The 20056-nt window shown below is 46.4% G+C and overlaps 1 protein-coding gene across 1 annotated transcript; it reads right to left on the bottom strand.

Annotated features, from left to right (window-relative positions):
- Window positions 1–7471: 7471 nt before the first annotated feature.
- rgs4 (regulator of G protein signaling 4) lies at window positions 7472–12772 on the bottom strand. Its single transcript, XM_035648320.2, has 5 exons — window positions 12620–12772; window positions 12419–12526; window positions 10980–11044; window positions 9594–9757; window positions 7472–9030 (listed from the first exon to the last, which is right to left on the bottom strand). Exons 1-5 carry the CDS (start codon window positions 12661–12663, stop codon window positions 8809–8811), a joined length of 603 nt encoding a protein of 200 aa, XP_035504213.2. The 5' UTR covers window positions 12664–12772; the 3' UTR covers window positions 7472–8808.
- Between the last annotated feature and the right edge of the window lie 7284 nt (window positions 12773–20056).

The following is a 20056-nucleotide window of genomic DNA, read 5'->3' as shown; positions in this document are numbered from 1 at the left end:
TCAATTGTCACTTTGTTTTTTCTTCGTGATATACTCATACATGTAGCGTGTGTGCAGAAGAACGTGATGAAATAGTGAAAAACTATAGAAGCTGCTCAGAATAAGTGCACGGCAACGCGGACATTGTACAAAAAACCCTCAACATTTGTAATTTGAATAATTTATTAAGACTTAAATTTTGTCAAATCTCCACGACATCACCCGTTGGTTTGTGAGCGGCCATTTTGAAGCCAGGAGTTTTTCGCAATTTGACCGGCGCCATGTTGTTGTTTTTTGCGACCAGACGTAGAATTGGGGGTGTGGTCTGACGGAGAGCCCGCCCGCACCGATTGGACGGTTTACCAGCTGTCGGATCGAGCTGTATCCACGGTACGGCGCTTTCACGTACTCCAAACAAGCCTTTTTTTTAACAAAAAGGACTTCATGCTGTATCGAAGAATCACTGAATCTAGCGATGGAGAGCATAAACTGTATGTGATGTAATAAACTCCACAGGAAAACGATCACTGACGTTATAAAACAAGTCCGAAGAAGCGATGGAAACGACCAGTGGAGTCGCCCCCTGCTGGTGCTCCCAGAGAATACAGGCTTCGGACTCTTCGCGGCTACGTCCATTTCCATACACAGTCTAGGATCAGGACTCAGTACAGGAAGATGTCTGGACTCGCAGTGCGAGTCTGGAAGCAGCTCGACACACACACACACACACACACACACACACAGAGGAAGACGAACTGGAAAAAACTGAAAACAAAAAGATAAACACCCCATAAAAACCAGTCCATAAAACTGGAGGTTGATTTTCTTCAACAACATCTTCAGCAACTGAACTGTCTCAGAGAACAAAATGTGCATGTCAAGAGTCCGCCGACACACACACACACACACACACACACACACACACACACACACACACACACACACACAAAGAGCGTCAGTGATGAGTGAAAAACAGAGTGAAAACAGATGCAGCTGAGCAACCGGCTGCCAACACAAACACTGTCAGCGAGCTGCACGGACGCATCCGTTACCGCCGCAGTTTCTTGAAATGGATGGAAAATAAGGTCAGATGCTCTCTGCCCCCCCCCCCCCCCCCCGAAGGATGTCGGTGACATTTCTGACAAACGCCTTGTTGAGATTCAGACGGTTGCTTTATACGCGCACATGTACATCGTCACATTCCCCCGGAGGGAGCCGAGCGCGTACGAGCGCGCAAATCCGAAAATGATGTCATGCCCCCTGTTATTCGAATGTTTTTCACGCTCCTCCAAGTCCTCTTTTTTTTGAATTCATTTCGCCTGATCCGTGAGCTGATTTGCCTCCAAATGTGCCAGAAGACAAAGAACAATTTGTGTCTGATGGGATTTCCTCATAAAGGGTTTCCTGATATTGTTTTTTGCGGTATAATTCAGTTATTCTGCCTTGGCCGCGGCCCCTCAATGTGGAAACAGAGGAGCAAACAACAGAGATCAGACGCGAGACAGGAAACCCGATATTAAGGGATCCAGAGTCTGAAATACTCTGTGTTGATGGATTGAGATCATAAAACTATACGGCGCTGTTTACCGTTCACTCAAGCGTCATGAAAGGCAGAGGTGTGTGTGTGTGTGTGTGTGTGGGCGCAGCGGGATCAAGCGTGAGCAAACAGGAAGCTCGTTATAAAACGCCGGCGCTCAACAAGTCATTGAACACACCGTGACGAAGAGTTTCTCATGGCTTTCGTGTACATACGCTTTTAAGAAGAGAAAAAGTTCTGTACTTGTGAGAAAATGAAAAAGAGCAGTCCGTCATCTCCCCGGTGACGTCCGAAGCTGGCAAGGCTTCACCCATGAGGATTTTTCTGCGCCGCCGTCCGCCCCCACGGGTTCGTTTACGGTCTGATGCAGTTTGAGCTTTCAACAAAACTCCGAACTCACACGTTCGTAAGAGCGAAGAGAGCGATTTTGGGAAAAGAGCGTGGGCGTTAAGTACGTGAGGCTCTTGGACTGTCATCGTCATGTTTACCATAATAATCAAGGGAGATTTATCATCGCAGTGAAAAAAAAGGAAACAAAATACAGCTTTGCACTTAATCTGAAGACTAGGAAAAAACGTCCGTCTCAAGGCGGCGTGACCCAAGACGGAGGTCAAGAGATGGTGAAGAGACCGACACTCAAACTACAGCGAGCCAATCAGCAGAGGAGGGGAGATCCGACAGCCAGACGACCCAGCGACGAGGTATAAGTGCGACAGGCCGGGTTTTTTCCACAGTCTGGTAAGAGCTGCGAGTTTCCACTGAACAAACTCTGAGGCACGTCCACCAATACTATACGTAAACACTCATCGGAGAGAAGGCCTCGCAGAAAATGAGGTCAACGTGGTCTTCCTGGGATTGCATCCACCACTTCTCGGTCTGATTGTCACGTAGCTTTACAAGGCATCACATGTGATGCAAAATAAAATGAAAAAAACTCTGCTTCTGTTCCTTCAACCTGCCAAAGAAAGTATTTTATACACCTGTAAAATTAGTGTCACGACCGTCTCAAACTGTTGGCAGTGCGAAGACCAAGAAAGAAAGAAAACTTAAAGCCCCAGTGTGAAATTTTTTTAAATTTCTGCCGGCATCTGGGGGTAAAGTTGGGCAAACCGCAACCAGCTGAGCGACCGACAGGGGACACTTTATGGTGGCGCACCGCCGATTCCACTTCTGGTTTCCGGCAGCGTCTGGAAATTTGACGCGAACGCGACGTATTCTGGACCGTTTAGTTCAAGAACCGTATTCAACGCGACGTAGCGAACATGGAGACTCACGCGGAGGTCGGGTCCACCTCATGGAACTATATTTAACTCATTCACAGGTGGTTATAGATATATGAACACATAGTTCTGGACAATATCTTCAGTTTCTGTGAATAAGTCATTCTAAATATTACACACTGTATCATTTACCGCCGACCTCTAGCTGTTATTATGTACACGGCCACCAGAGGTCAGCGGTGGACCGTCAAGTTTGCGTATTTCAATGGCTTTTGCGTATATTCTGTCAAGAAATTGCGCTGATTCTCTGCCGTGTCACCCTAAACCTAATCACCATCCTGACCCCTTACAAGTTCAGCGACCAGGTAGAGGCGCTAATTTAGGAAAAAAAACGTCTATTTGGTCGTTTTTACCACGTACACCGTATAGTTTTGTTGTGTGAGTTGAAAGACTTATCGGGAAAAGAAACCAGATGCAAAGTATGAACAAGGCCTTCGCAAACCCTCAAAGCTGCTGGGTAGCATTGGGCCCCACGTGCTCCTATAGTCATACTGAGCTGACAGCAGTGTCTACTGCCTTAGTTGTGTTTTCTGTCCCTTTAGAAATGATCAACAAATAGATCATTTGGGTTTAAAAAAAACAACTCATACCGAGTCCGTGTCCTCCCTAATTTCCTGCAGCTGTGTCTGCGGAGGGCAAAGGGTCGTCCCCGGCTTTAGAGCTGCCGCGTGTTCCACTGGAGTCTCATCCAACAGATGTTTGCATCGTAACCACAGACATCAGAGGGATTTCTACTCGCTTGGGTTGGTTTGTAAATTAAAAACAGCGGCCCGACGCATCCAGACGCAGAAGGAAGCATGTGCAACAGTTCACAGATCAACGTGATTCCATAAAAACAAAAACATGAAAGAGAGGTCGGAACGAAAAGCACAGACGAACAAGACGGGACATTTGTTCCCATGTGGCACTTCGTCCCAATGACTGGGTATGTCGGGTCGCCCAGTGTCGCCCAGTGTACCGCCAGTTTGCTTCGCTGATGTCGGTCTTTTGGCAGGATTACACGAAAAGCTACTGAGCGGGAATTCCGAGTATCTTGGTGGAATGATGAGGCGTGCAGGTCAAGAAAGTTTGGGGGCGGATCCAGGAATTTGTCGTGACTTTTCTTCACATTTTCCCAGGGGAATGAGTCCAAAAATCTTATATGCACAGGACCGGTCTCTATGAGTGTGTTCGATGTGGTCGCGGATCCAGATAACAATAATAAAAACGTCCAGATCTATCTGATTTGAGGTTTTCTAGTTTTTCATTGCTTTTTTTGCACAACATAAGAAAAACCATCATGAAGGATCCCTGATGGAAGATTCCTGCACATAGAGGAGAGGATGGTCCAGGTGGAGTGACACTCCGGAGGGATGGGAGACCGGCGGTTTGTCTCGACGGCCGTCACACCTCCTCCTTATCAGCTGATCGCCTGCCGATCTGGGGCTTCCTGTTTGTACACCACCTGCTCAACGGTCAGAGCTTTGTTATTTCACCTACAATATTCTGAATATGCGATACTTTTTTCTGCAGAGTTATGTCATCTCAGTTTCGTGGATTTCCTCAGTCCCGTCACTCTTTGCGACGACGAACCTGCTGCTTGCAAAGTGAATACGGGAATGAAGCAGCAGATTAATTGAAGACGAGGGAGGAGTTGATCCAACGGCATAATGAGGTCATCGAAACAAATGACAAATGAGTCGGAGGCCTTAGGTCACATGGGGAACGGCGGCGTAATGAGAGGGAAATGTCAGTTCTTTCATTAGTTAGAAAAATGCAATATATATTTCTGCTTTTCACCGAAGCAGATAATAAAGACATCCTCCCTTTATCTCTCGAATATGGTTTAGTGAAATGACCTTCTGTAACCTCTGTACACCTGAGAGTTAGATAGCAGAGTTGTGATATTGGGAAGACTCGTTATCAAGCATTACTTGGTCGTGTTTTCCCAATTATTATTAATCATTGGTCTGGCCAGTAATTTCTCATTTTAAAATCACCCCGGATTTTTGGTTCTTAAGATATTTTCACGTCTTTTGCCAATGAGGAAAGAATCTCTGATCCCAAACCACGAAGACGCGGACACCGGGGCGACACGAATGGTGCAAATGGCGTGAATGACATCATTCATTTCACTCGCTCGAGTCGAATCATTTGAACACGAGCGAAAATAGTCGCTCGAGGCGACGTCACGGAATCCAGCTAGTTTTAGAACCTCTTGACGATCATGTCCGACAGAGAACGGGCGGACAGTCGCGGGGTTGACCTCTTTCTTTTACGCTGCACATGCAGACGCATAAAAACAGACACAGGTGAAACAGCTTGAACATCCAACGCACAACAGAGCCAGAGATCCAGACCCGTATGTGTGGACTGGACGTACCGAGCGTATGCACGTGTTGGTGTGCTAGGGATAAGTGGATCTGAGCGGGCACGTGTCCGTTCGTACGTGCTTCCCTGCACGCATGATCTCATTAAAGCGCCAGATCGTCCAGCAGGCTGCTGCTGCTGCCGCCGCCGCTGGCAGCGGGCAGGAGGGAACATTGAGCGATAAGCAGGTTAGCACCGAGCGAAAAGCTCCGCTCGGGCCCGAGAGTCTGAGTCTGAACAGACTCGAAGGCTTGTATCAGTGCTGCAGGCAGAGAGTCGCATGAGACGAGATGCTGCAGATGGGCTGGATGGATGAGGCAGGCGACAACCCGTTATTTGTTCTTTTTAGATATGAAGAAATGGGGAGATGTAAGTTTACAACATGAGTTTTTGTTTTTTCTGAATGAGATGGATCGTGTCAGTCTCACTGAAGGTTTTCAGAAGAATTTCCAACATGGGACAAACAATTTGAATTGAAATTTTTAAAAAAAAACGTTTATTATTATTTTCAGTTTGCAAAGATTTCATATTAATTATGTTCATTTAAGATGAAGAGCTGAACCTTACTCAACATTTGTCTGGGGTGTTAGTCTGACAACTGAGAACACATCATCCCATCAATAAGAAATGTTGTTTCCTCTATATTATTCTCTGAAAAAGGATTTGTAAAACCATTATGAAATACTGGATCCATCATCATCCATCCATCCATCCATCGTTTACCGCTTTATCCATTTAAGGGTCACGGGGGGGCTGGAGCCAATCACAGCTAACATTGGGGGAGGGGTGGGGTTCACCCTGGACAGGTCGCCAGCCTATCACAGGGCCACATACAGAGACGGACAACCTTTCACTCTAACATTCACACCTATAGTCAAATTAGAGTCTTCAATCTACCTAACGGATCCATCACCAATCCATCTCAAATTTTCCTCATCACAAGAATATTGGCCATTGTTCACTTAGAGTCCAAAATATCAGTGTTTCGTTCCAGATTCTTGCTGCTGGTCCCATCCACGGTCGTGCAAACTACTCCTGCGTTTCAGATGATAGACGAGAATCCACACAAGCGCACCAGTCCATGTGGATTTATCACTTTCCTTGTCGACTCCTGCACAAGACAATCTGTATTCATTCCCTTTTTTTTATGGCTGCATGGCTCTTCCTCGGAATAAAACTCTGGGATAAACATCTGCATCACCTCGGTCCTGCCCAGGGTTTTTTTTTTCAAAGATTAGCCCATTTTAGGTCTGCATGGAAAACCTCTGGTGAAGCACCAGCATGAAGGGTGTTGGTGATTTATTGACCCAGGCACTTTTACAGATTCTGCCTCTATAAAACAATTTTTTTCAAAATTCTATTTTTGTTCCCTCACTTAGCAGCAAAGCATGCAGCCAGAATGAGCGGGCGGTAAATATTTAGGCATGTTTGTCTGTCGAAGTCTGATGTGCTACAAGATTAGGGTTTAACTTATTTACTGTAGCCTATAGTGCGTCATGGCTCCGAATGTGTTTGCCCTTAAATAGGCACGAGGTTTCGCCGTGAATGTGATCACATGAACAGAAGAAATCACCCCAAACCTCACGGAGGTCAATCCAAACATGGAGGAGTTGGAGGTCTAAAGTTATAGTGTAAACTAAGATTTAAATGTCTGTAAAAACAACAGCAGTGCATTAAATCGGGTTTTGAAAACACCTTACAATGGTTCACGTCTCCTCTTCCAGCTTTTTTCTGCTTGGATTTTCTTTTAACACTGTTTCCTAGAAGGTTTGAAGATCTAATTGAGGAGGGAGCTAACCAGGGTTAGCATGGTTTAAAGACGTCGGTTAGCGGGCCTCAAAGGTACGGTGGCCTAGAAGGCTCAACGCAAATGCAAAAGCTACGTATTTTTCTCAACACTGTGTGTGTGCAGCGTGTAAACATTACTCCCCAACACCTTAACAGACGTGCTAGCGACAGATGCTACGACGCCGGGCCTCGCGGTTAGCGCGTCCGTCTCCCACGTCCGAGGTTGCGGGTTCGAGCCCCGACCAGTGCGGTCAACACATCAACGCCAATCAATATTTCTCCAAAATCAGTTGCTTTTAAGAAAATTGCTACATGAATTCATCTTTGAATGCTAATGCTGATTATCCAATGTTAGCACGCTAACTTGTTTAACTAACATGGCGACCATGGTAGCCATCATGCTTAATATTAGCCTACAATAGTTATACGTGTTACTATGAGCAAGTTAGCATATAGGTGTGCAAGCCGCTAACCGCTAAGCACATGCTCATGCTAGCTCGGCTGTAGCATGCTCCAGCTGAAACGAGACAATGCGACATTCAGATTAGCCAACACTTGATTTTATTCATGAATAGTCACAGTGGATATGATATAAATACAACAACGGCATAAATTAATAAACATCTAGTTTACAATCCATCACAGTAAGCGTTTTAGTTTGCTAGGCCGTCGATATGCGGGCAATTAAAATGAGCAGACTTATTTTCATAAACCCCGCACACATTACGGTAATAAATATCTGACTGACTGACTGACAGGGCGGGCTGTTGAAAACCCATCTGACATCTATACGACATGAGACAGAAGATCGATTACTGCAATATTAAAGCATGCTTCAAATTCCCCCTATGGGAGTGGGCAAGGCCAACATTTGCACAGCGCAGCCAGTTGTTGCATGACGGATCTTTTATACGACTTAATGACAAGACGGACAGTATCAGTATCATCTACAGCTCCAGCTGCTGTATGAACGTGAGATAAGCCGTGAGTGGGGAAACTGAGAAGAACTGTAAAAGGCCCAACAGCATACTACCATTAAATTGTAAAATGGTAAAGTGCCCGAGACGATATGAAGGAAAAATAAACATTGTTCACATGCAAAGCTAACAGCACTACATGGCAATTGAAATGTTAGTTAGAATGAATAAACCAGTCCACGTCAGCTGTTCTGGTTTAATTATAACCATTTTTTTTTTATTCTTTAAATGTATAAATATCTACTTGCAAAAAGTATATAAACCCTTGAATGACATAAATACAACATTTTAACACTGATGGGTAAGGCAAGTCACGAAAACATTTCATCACTTGGAGGCGAGCTCTTGACGTATGGTTTTTAGAGATGCAACAACCTCACGTAGAGATGATAATAACAGAACGAGTCAGGGTTGTATGAAGGCGTGTTTGTTGGGTGGAGGTAGCTTTGGATGGTTTTTCTGTTGTGAGCGTCAACATGACCTCGCTGTGACCTGGAAAGCAGGTTTGTGTGGGGTTTTCATTGGGGTGAAACCAGAAGCAAAGCATTTAACACTTATCAGTATTTATATATTGTATGTTTAAATACGAATCAGTCACTACACACAGCCGCAAACATTGTGATTTTGGGGAAAAGAAAAAAACAGGGCAGCAGTTTGTGAATGCACAAACACAACGGCCACTTCGAGACCTTAAATGCCCCCAAGACGTCCAGGAATTGATGGCGAGAAAAGAATATGAAAATAAAAATAAAATCTTGACGTCATCCTACATGAATATTTACATCACCTTGCTTCTTCTAAACTATAAACACACGCACACATGAAAACAAACTGATCTTTTCCCAGTCTCTTCCCTCTCATACGTTTGCGGTCTTTGGCACCTTCTTCCCTTCCCGGTTTAGGCGCCGCCAGTTAACGCCTGCCTGTTCTCGGCACAGTCACAATTTTTCATCTCCTTGCTCCGAGCCAGATCCTGGAACAGCTTGGAGTTGAGGAAGCGCCTGTACGAGTCCTTCTCCATCAAGGTGTAGATCGTCCTCTGGGCCTCGTCGAAACAGGACGGGCGGGCGCTCTCCACGTTCTGCCTCGTTTCCTCTCGGGTCGCCGCGTCCAGGTTTACCTTAAAGACGACAACGGAGGGGGGGAGGGGTCAATAAATAGGGCGATGCATGAACTCCGGTGACGTAACACGGAGAGAGAAAAAAGACCATTGAAAGGGCAAGAGAGGGGGTAATGGTACGATTATGACCGTTTATGTATGGTCCCCCTTTACAGAGCTTGATTCCTGGTACTGGAGGTGTTGTTCTTTACCTACAAACACGGACTGTCGTATAAGGGCAAGGCCCAGGTTTCCTTTGTCCGCATGTCCAACCCTGCTCAACTGAAAGGTCTTCGGTGTTGCAGCATTATTCATGTGCGTATTCCAAAGCCTCCGCGGTCGGCTCGAGTGTTTCGCCTCGCTGAAGTGGAATGTGCCCTTGCATTAATAAGATTAACAGAGAGCCCTTTTCTGAAGTGTTTGTCTCTCGTCTGAACATTTCGTTGTCCCAGTTTTTTTTGCCTCTTTTCTTTGCCATTTCTTTCAGCCTTGTTCATCCTCCTCACGTGGATCACGCTCACTGGCTGTTTAACATTTTATATCATATATATATATAGAGAGAGATACAGATACAACCCGATTACCTCATTGGCAGCGTCCGCCTCGACGTACTGCTGGTAGATCTGCTTGGCTCTGGTCTCCAGCCCGGGCGACGGCGTCTTCTTGTAGTCCTCGCAGGCGAGCCAGAAATCCATGTTCTCCTCGCTGAACTCTGACCTCAGGAAGCTGGTGAAGACCGAACGACCCGCTATCCATGGAAAGATAGAAAAAAAAATTATATATTTGGTTTTAAACTATCAAGTCCAACCTTACAACCTTACGGTTTGTAACTGACGTGCCATTGTACTGACGTGCCATTAAATGACCCCCAGGAAATTTGAGTTCTGTCACGTGATAAATGCAGGATGTGATTTTTCCGCGTCAGACACTTTCGCAGCAGCGGAGTGCATGTCAGAAAGCAGCTTGAGATAAAATGTTGTATAGATTGTTTGCCCGACTTGATGATGAATCACGCTGCAGAACGTCCTGATTTTGAAAACAAAGCATAAAAACGGCACAATTAACAATAAGCTATTGCATTTCGTCAAAAAGGGTTTCGCGTTAGATAAAATATGTATATATAGATAGATCTGAGTCTTTTTGTCCGACATCCTGCGTGACTCTGAGGCCACGATGAGATACAGTCAAGACTGGACGGACGAGCGCCGACGGATGGAGTCGGGAAAGACACGATGTCAAAGGTCAGCGAATGAGATCATGGAACAGGGGGAGGTCGGCGCCCAGCTGGTTCCCCGCAGGGCCGTTGCTCCCGTTTTTGTATGCATGCAACACACACAGCGTAATTCTCTGAGGGCTCATGTACGCACACACACACACACACACACACACACACACACACACACACACACTCACTCTCAGCACTGGTCAGCGCGACCTGAGGGGCCACGGACTAGTGTCTCCAGACACGTAGCAGAAAACCAGGGGCATGAGAAAGCATCAGAGTATGTGTGTGTGTGTGTGTGTGCGCATACAGTACGAGATCAAGTGTGTGTTTCCTATAAGTGCTGCTTAATTTGCACATCCCCCCCCCCCAAAAAAAACAAAACTGCAGCACATCACTTGTGAGATCGCCGAAAAAAAACCTTCCCGGCAAACCATTAGCGCGGAATGTGAAGGTCGCGACCTCGCCGGATAATATTCCCATGATTGCAGCAGCGTTATGTCACAGGGGAATGTATCATGTTTAGATATTTTTAATTTCTTCACGTATATATATATATATATGTATATAAACCCTGAGAGAGATTCTGCCGAGGAACCCATGAGCCAAGCATCCGCCTGACGGTCGATCTTCGTCTGTTGGGCTTCTGGGCTTTTTCGTATCGGAGCACGGCCTCATCGGCCTCGCTCCACCTCAGGTTTGCGATGTTTTTCGCGGGTGTGACACTTGACTCGCCAAAAACACTCACCGTCACTGTTCATGACGTGGCTGAAAGACTGTTTCCATTTCTTCACCTCGGTCGCAGCGGGAACCCTGCAACACAGATGAAGAGGGCGGCTTTTACTACTCTGCACAGAGACCCGGACCATTTGTCTCCCGGAGAGGTCGGATCTGATTTCGTGCAAGGTTTTCATCATTTTCAGGTTTTTTTTATCGCATTGCAGGAGCTATTCCCGTTTGGGAGTGGTGTATAAAGATGATTTCCGCTGTGAAATATGAATTGCTAAAGGTATTGGTTGAGGCATCTCTGTCACAATGAGTCGGCCGTTGTCGGTAGGTTTTTTTTTTTTACCTTTCAGCTCCGCACGAGTCCAGATCCCGGCCGCGTCGGTTCCCTGATCGACGCTGAGCAGCAAATCGCATCAGACCAAGCGTGCGTCATGAGCCATTTCCATCGCAAGGACAAAAAAAAGCCTCCCGAAACAAGAACAACGGCGACCGTCAATCAGTCGCTCGACCCGATGAGAAATCCGGGAACTCGAATGTCAATCGCAACGACAGTAAATCTCACAGAGGCCCTTTTTTCTTTTTTTGAAGCGTGCGTTCGTGTCTGTGAGTGGACCGAGGGAGAGACGCTGCTGGACGGTGACGACCGGGAAGAAGAAAGGGGCAACGGTTCGGGCCGAGTGCTGTCGACTGTGACAACCACCACCTTTGCTGAGGCGACAACAACCCCCGAGGACGGGTCGCTCGGGCCGGAACAGGACGCCACGCGTCTCCCAGAAAATCACGCCGCTTCCAGGAACTGTAATTATGAGTCAAACTAATATCAATGGCACGAGCTACATTCTGTCTTCTTGGCACAAACCAACACCTGCACTTACAATTCACAGAAGCTAAAAATTTGAAAAAAAATAACGAAGGAAGGAGGCGGGAAATGATGAATCTCTCGTTGAATATAAAACGGCTTTCCAGCCATGTCAGCGTGAGGCTCTCTCCCAAGACATTCCAAGAGCATTCGTCTCTTTTTCCTCATCGTCCTCCCTCTTCGTCTCTCTCCAAACAAGTCTGGCACATAAAACAAAAGTCCCAGTGGCTCGTTCGTGGCCCCCGGGGGAGTCTGTTGCGAGTCAGAGTCGAAGATGGGCTGCGAGTCATCTCTTCGTCTAATCTAAGCAAAGACGGACGTCGGGTTAGAAATGGGTCGGGTCGGATCGATGAAGTTTAGCCTCGGACTCCGACTGCAGCGGTTGAAGAGAAGTGCCGGAGCGATGGGGCATATTCATCACCGGGTGGAGAGACGTATCTCTCCCTCGGGGCTGCAAACGCGCTCGCCTTCCCCCGTTTCCCCCTTCGCAGCAGAGACGCCAGACGCAAACGCAATTCATGCATTTTCCCAGTTAACGCAACACGAACAGAGCCTGTCTCATGACACTTTGACACTAGAAGAGATGAGTTTGGTCTGACCTCTTCACAGCGGCGGCGGCGCTCTTCTCTCTCGTCTGCTTCTGATCGGCCGCCGGGGCTTCGGGCTTCTGGAGCAAGAAGCTTATTTTGTGCTTGATGTCCTTGGCACTGTGGAGCGGCACAGAATCCTCAGAATTGACATTGGACTCGCAATAATCACTTCTATTCTATTCCGTCGCTCACACACTGGACGGGTCCTACCTCTTCAAGCAGGTGGCAGGAAGCGTGGCGAGTCCCTTGCACATGGCGACGACAGTTCAGGGATCCACAGTCGGCGGCGGGTGCTGTTGCTGCTGCAGTGTAGACGACGACAGTGTGCGACCGCCAGCGTGCGGCAGGGCTTTTATAGCAGCGTTCCTCAGTGTCTCCGCCCCCCCCCCCAGCCAGTGGGAGGGGGAGGGAGGAAATTTACAGCCGTCGGATCAAATGCAAACCAAAACAAGAGGTTGGTTTTCCCCGCTGAGGGAAAGTGTCTGCGCGAGGGACAAGAAGAGAACACAACAGGTGGATCCACTTCATACGACGTGTGTGAAATCCCCAGTTCTAAATGTCTTGCTGCGTGTGAACGTTGCGTCGCCAACCGACAATCGACGGTTGGCGGGTCAGAATGGGGGAGCTTGCTCGAGCGGGTCGTCGCGAGCCGCGCGCCCGTTTCCGAGACCCGCGGACCTCTAGTCCGGCCCTCACGTGGCCGGCCACTGGAGGTCAGCGGCGGAGCGACCGCGGAGTCCGTCAAGTTTGTGTATCTAAAGGGATTTGCTTTTACTCTGTAAAGTAGTCCGAAGGTATAACCCCGGTGGACGCGCTCCTTTAGGAAATGGTCAGTTTGGTCGCATTGGAGCGCGTGCGCGGAAGAGTTCGTCGTGTGAGTCGGAGGACTCGTTGGCTCTCTTGACTTTATGACTTGTTGCGGTTGAAACACGTGTGACTTTGTGCAGCAGGTCGGATTGCGTCTGCTGCTGCCGCCATGAAACCCCGTCAGCTCGGATCCCCGTTCCCGCCACTTATCTGTGATGTTGTCACTTCCCCGTTTTTTTTTCCACCGACTTTTTTAATTTTTTTATTATTATTGTGGTATCAGCCTTTTTTTTACGGCCGGCAGGTGCCAGAGACGCTCGAGACTCAAGCGCTTTTACTGGCACACGCCGGTTGTAGACGAATGATGGGTTGAAAACTCATTTGCCGGGAATTTGCTCCGTATAGAAGCAAAACATGAAGGAAAATGATAAAATACAGATACATAAAATGAATGTAAAACGTGTATTTACAAAAAAGATAATAGATAATACAATAATTAAATAGGAATATTCATATCAGAGACATAATGAGAGAAAATGCATGTGAAATAACAGTGAAAGGATGAATACTTAAAATATGTGTTTGTGTGTGTGTGTGTGTGTGTGTGTGTTTGTGTGTGTTCGTGTGTGTGTGTGTGTGTGTGTGTGTCTGTTTGAATTCTCCACCATCGCTTCAAAAATTGTGTTTTTCTTTGTTTTTGCTCCACGAGAAATGAAATAAATGGGATTAAGCCACGAGCAGGAAGATTTCATTTCAAAGTCCGGGTGATAACTTTATGATAAATGCATGAATTATGAGCACGACCTCCTCCTCCGTGTCTCCTGGCGTCTCATGTACACACGAGCTCATATCCAAATCTGTATCTCTGAACACGCTTCCTTTGGTTCGATGCCTAACAACCAGCTCAGACTTTCTTTCTTCTCCCTCTCTAACTGATCCGGAAGCAGCTGAAGCAGAAAACGTGCCTTTGTGATTTGCGGCCGACACATGTAGGTATTCGAAAAGCTTTGGAGAGCTGCCAACGGTTCCCTTCAAAGGAAAGCTGAATTCAAACTGTGGCCAATTAAATCAAAAAGAAATGATAACAATAATAGCGAGGTCATGATGGTGGTTTGAGCCTTTGGGGAATGATGCTGTGTTTTACACAGTTCAACAAGGAACTTTCATAGGCATGTGCTTTATTTTACATATGTTAAAAAATATATATTCATAAACTGAATCTGCAAACATCCGCCGAGAGTTCAGATGGATCATTCCTCCGTGTGTGTGTCCGGACAATAATAACAGTAATGAAGAATCGAATCCTAAAACAAACACACATGAAACAAAATATCCAACTCAAGCACCACTTACTCTATGTTCTCCGTCAGCTTTCAACTCTACCGCACAGTCTTCATCAGCAAACAGAGTTCGCTCAGTTTTAATTTTCTGTCGGCGTCTGGTGGTAAAGAGGCAAACCGCAACCAACTGAGCGAACGACAGGGGACACTTTACGTATACTATATTTAACTCATTCACAGTTGACAAAAAAACATCTTCATTGTACACATATGAACACACAGTTATGGACAATGTATTCAATTTCTGTCAAAAAGTTCTTCTAAATATTACACACTGTAGCTTTAACACAACTTCATGACGTTTTAGAATTCAGTCATTGAGCAAACAGAAAGATTTAATTCGATTGATTTCATTTTAAGATACTTCCACACGTGTACGACACACACCGGCTCCATTGAACCGGAATTTCCCAGTTTTAAAGTCCTGAGGTCAGTAGAAGGAAAAATCTTCCCCCTTAAGATTCGGAACACTTCCGTTTTGTTCTTTTCGTCGGCTTTTGTTTCCAAAGCAAAACACCGCCACGGGTTCCCACGAGTTCTGTTTAGACCAAAACAAAAATCAGCTAAACTGGGACCGCTGGCGACGCAGGTTATTTTTAAGCAACAGGTTGGTTACGGGAAGGCAACAGTCATCAAAGTTAAAACAAAAACAAAAAACAGTTGTAAATGTGACAAATCACAAATCTTTGCAGGTCACGAGGAGTCGAGGCCGCGTCAGAGTAACGGATACGGACCCACACATGAACCACATGCGGTGAAACGGCCTCCTTAAATCTGTCAGACATGATGTGGATATTAAAAGTATTAAAGCCAGGCATGAGAAAAAAAATGAAAGGAGAAAGATTTTTTTTTATCTTGTATTTTTGAGAATGAAGTCGAAATGTTGAAGCACTTTTCATCAGCACCAAACGACGGGATATTGATGTTCTGTTAGCCATTTTGCCAAGCTAACGCTAGCTGCTAACCAGGTTGTAAAGTTGTGATATTATTATTGACATTCTGAATCTGGAATAAAAGATTCGGTGACGTCGGGTGTTTGCACGTGAACGTCCACGTGTGTCCTGACACGATGATGTTCAATTGCAAACAACCGTTAGTGAATTTTGAGAGGCGTGCAGTTAGCGAAGCTAGCGTAGCGAAGCTAACGTTAGTTAACGTTCTCCACATTCAAATTTTATCTCTACATTTTGTATTTTCTCCTCCAAAGTTGTATTTCAACTTTATTCTCGACATTTTTACTTTAATCTCAACATTTTGTCTTTATACTCGACATTTCAACTTTATTCTCCGCATTTCGACTTTATACTCAACATTTCGTATTTTCTTCTCAAAGTTGTATTTCAACTTTATTCTAAACATTTCGACTTTATTCTCTAAATGTTAATTAAATTTTAAAAAATCTTCCCCCTGATTATTTTTCTGTCTCTTGCCTGGCCCTAATACTCTTCCGTAGATGTTAAACTCTGACATCACTATCCCTTTTTTTTTAAAACTTTAAATCTTTCTTTGACTGTGACATTTACCAAAGCAGCTGTCAGCGTCGACCGGTTCACATTCATTAAACGCTATTTATAGTCAAATTTAACCTCCTGTCCTTAACCTGAGCTGAAATTTATTGGTAATAACACAGTGAGATCCATTTAGCCCGGGTCGGGCCTCTTATTTATGGCTCACCGGGTCAGTGCAGCGGAGCGGGCTGCACTTTGTCATCAGGGTGACGCCTCAAACCATGACAACACGGTCAATGAATTTTTCCCACTCGACACCTTTTACCCTCTCGGGGATAACGAATGGCTAATTGTGTGTACGATGTGTTCATGCGAGGAAGAAGAAAGTGTTTGAGGAAGAATGAGGGTGATTAATGATCAGAGCAGGCTGGTGAGTGAATGAACCTGGTTACACACAGGGACGTACACAACAAACACCTTAAAACTCCACCTGACAACACTGGCACAATCTGATTAATTAAATGCATGAGAGGAACAGAAAATTAAGAGAATACTTCATTGTCATGGAAATAGTGGAAACATCCATTCGCGCTTGACGCAAGCATGAACAAAAAATGGATGTTGAAAGATTCACAGAGGTCAGAGAGATTATACTCTGCATGTCATAGATAATAACAGGAATAAAGAGTGCAGACCGCACTAGTAGAACCATGAGGCCACGAGTCCTCGGTGCTGGAACAAAATCAAACCCTAGCTGGACCCGACCCACTTGATCGTCATCCAGCAACCGTAACGTTAATTAAGCGTGTGTGTCGTCCCCACACAATAAATCTCACCCGGGTTTGTTTTTAAGCAGGATTTTGCCGCGATGACTCATCTGAGACGATCCGACGTCGTGAGCGATGCACTTTCCCATTCAGGTGCATCACCTCGGTAACGATCTGACGCAACACCGCTGTCGGTCAGTATCGTCATTCTGCCCCTCGGTGTGACATTAAAGCTACAGGGTGTGATGTTTAGAAGAACTTATTCACAGAAATTGAACGTACCATACCATAACCATGTGTTCATATATGTATGTTCACGACGTTTTTTTCGTCATCTTTGAATGAGTGAAGTGTAGAAACATGAGGTGGACCCGACCTCCGTGTGAGTCTCCATGTCTGCAACGTCGTGTTTTGAATACGGTTGTTGCAGAAAACCGTCCAGAGTACGTCGCAGCCTGACAGGAAACGTAAACGGAACGAGCGGTGCGCCACCATAAAGTGTCCCCTGTCGGGTGCGGTTTGCAACTTTACCAGCAGATGCCGGCAGAAAATTACAAAAATTACACCCTGGGACTTTAACTACCTCCTGTGGACTTTTTGATAATTCTTGTGAACTTTTCCTCGTTCCTCGTTGGACTTCTGATTTCATGTTATGTTTTTTTCTGGTCATTTCACTTTTCTGTTTGGCTACTTTCCTGTGGTCCCTTGTGTTTTGCCCTTCTCCGCCCCTCGTTGGGTCATCTTCCCGTCTTTGGTTCCCCTCACCGAGGTTGATGTTGCGTGTTGCTCACCGAAAAATGTCTTCTGGCTTTTTCTTAGTCGTGTTTTACTCCTCTTGTTTCCCCCAGTTGGCGGCGATGATGTTTGAACTCCAGTTTAAAAAAATGAAGAAAGAAAAAGTGTTGTGTAACCACGAAGACGGCTTTCATCGTTTGCGCCGGGCCGTGGCGATTAGCATAACGAACCCAAACAAAGAAGTAAGACTTTTCCAGCTTTGGGCTAAATGACCCGTGTAGCACAGAGCCGGTGCTGCTGCCGCCGCCGCCGCCGCCGCAGGGGAAGAGAGACGGTGATTGTTCACAGTCCGTCGTCTGGCGGCTTCATAATGAGCTGTGATGAGGCTACGTGTGGAGCAGCACGCAGGTCCAGATCACTATCAGAACGGCCACATTCGCTGCCTTGATCAGACGTGGGGGGGGGGGGGGGGGGGGGGCAGTGATGGATGAGTCACCGGACTGTGTGTGTGTGGGCTTCTTTTTTCCTTTTTTTTTTGCTTGAATCGGTGTCAGGTTCATGTGCTTGGTGCTGAGTGAATGAGTTTGCTGTGGGGCCACACTGACCCCTGTGAGAGACCGGGTGACACGCGGGCAAACTTTAACCTTTCGATTTGTCTCGATGCCTCACCCGTCCTCGACAGCTGCTGCAAGGCTAAGATGCTGCCGTTTACAACTTTCTCTTAAAGTATAGAAAAAAAACATGGGAGACATACTGTATATGGGAGACGGACGATCTGACCGCGAGGCCAAAACAGCGTAGCATCATTCGCTAGCATTATTTTGGGGGGTTTCGATTTTCAGAGCTGAGCCGGAAAAAAATCCATCCGGCACACAGAACTGGCAGCTGGCGGGCCGTGAGGAAACAATTTGCTGATTTTTATCCAAAACGTGAATTGCTGTTAGAATCTCTTAATGCCCCATTTAAATGTTGTCATATTTTGGAAAATTTCACAATAGGCGAAAGGGAAGGTCAATAAAAATCGAGAAGAATTCAAACTACCGACGGCCGTAGCGCCCGTCAACATGCCGGCATTCCGACTCATGAGTTCTCGGTAGTCAGGTTATCTTTATCTTGAATTAACTGACACTTTGAACCATACTGTACCTGCATTGGACGCTATTAACTTGATTTTAAACCGACATGGCTTGTTTTTCCACTTGTATGTATTATTTATTGTGATCTACACTTTCTCATCCTGCCCTGCAAAGGCAACACAGATTACACCTTACCTTCAACACCCGACATTCTTATGTCAGGTACACACCTGCAAAGGTTCGTGACCGCTTGTTGGGTGGTTGAGACGCTAACGCGATGACAACGTCTGTCAAAGCACTGAAATCCACTGCCATGGTGGTTCCATCCTTGTCCCGGAATAAAAGACTGCTCCCGATGCTTCACCACCGGTGGGGCGCTGCACGAATGAACGTGTTAAACAGTCGAATGAAGAAAACCTTGTGAAAGGCTTTGAGTATAAATGCAGCGCACTATCATTTTCCCATGATGACACATTCATATTCTAAAGCTCGCAGAGACTCACGAGGTAAAAAAAAACAAGAGCAACTACGACGTGCCCCACGTGCACTTGACCAAATGAAAGACTGTGAACCTCATCACCTCGTCCGCTTTGACAAAATAACCCGTCTTTCAGTGACGACGACTTGTCGTCCTTCGCTGGACCAACAGAGATCGGTGTTTCGACGAGGCCTCCCCGAAAAGTCCGTTCACCGCATCTCTTCTCACCCGCAATTCGAAAAGTCAAAAGAACCACTCGACGGAGCCAATTCGAAACTGGGAAAGTGCTCCCGAGAACAACCGTCGAGCCGCACGTGCTTGACCCGAGTGTCACGATTTAATGGGGGGGGGGAGCCGCTGGGGAGCCGCTACTGTAAAATGTGGTTTGCACGCCGACGTAAACACACTCACATTATCTTCCTGCGAATACCATTACGTCTGCGGCTATGGCACATGAACAGCGAGCGCCACAGTCGGCCCACAGTTTCCACCGCTGTAAGTGTTTCCTGCTGCCGCGGTGTGACCGGCGGACGGTCGTGTCACAGCCACAGGCCCCAGCTGGACCGCTGGGGATGACGATGATGACGACGATGATGATGATGATGATGTGTAATAATAACTAATGTCAGGGTTTTATGCGATGCAGAGAGAGAAAAGGGGAACCTCCTCGCCACCGACGATCATGTCAGAGCGCATAGTGTTTTGCGGCGCGTCCCGAGAAAATGACTCTCAGATTCCTCCCAGATTTATAATGTCCCCGATTGGTCAGTAGCAGCCGTCAGTCACGCCGTGGCCCCGCTCCAGCGTATACGACGCTTTATCGTCCATTCGACTCCGTGTCGTCATGTTGTATTGAAGAAAACTTGAAACTAAAGAGATTGAACCATAAACTCCTCGGCGGAAATGCTTACTGACGTTATACATCAAGTCGTTCTCTCGTATACGTCTATCGAAGCACCCAGTGGAGTCGCCCTCTGCTGGGGATTCCAGAGAACA

Source organism: Scophthalmus maximus, chromosome 13, assembly GCF_022379125.1.
Source record: "Scophthalmus maximus strain ysfricsl-2021 chromosome 13, ASM2237912v1, whole genome shotgun sequence".
Taxonomy (NCBI): domain Eukaryota; kingdom Metazoa; phylum Chordata; class Actinopteri; order Pleuronectiformes; family Scophthalmidae; genus Scophthalmus; species Scophthalmus maximus.
Note: the sequence above shows the minus strand (reverse complement) of the source record. Positions and strands in the feature narration are given on the sequence as shown.

What these genes read in the sequence shown, in the direction of transcription:
- rgs4 (XM_035648320.2), bottom strand. Translation starts at nt 12,663, where the DNA reads ATGTGCAAGGGACTCGCCACGCTTCCTGCCACCTGCTTGAAGAG. An exon ending in GCCGCCGCCGCTGTGAAGAG is followed by an intron (nt 11,045 to 12,418) that starts GTCAGACCAAAC and finishes TCTGTGTTGCAG; the next exon opens with GGTTCCCGCTGCGACCGAGG. An exon ending in AGGCGGACGCTGCCAATGAG is followed by an intron (nt 9,031 to 9,593) that starts GTAATCGGGTTG and finishes GTCGTCTTTAAG; the next exon opens with GTAAACCTGGACGCGGCGAC.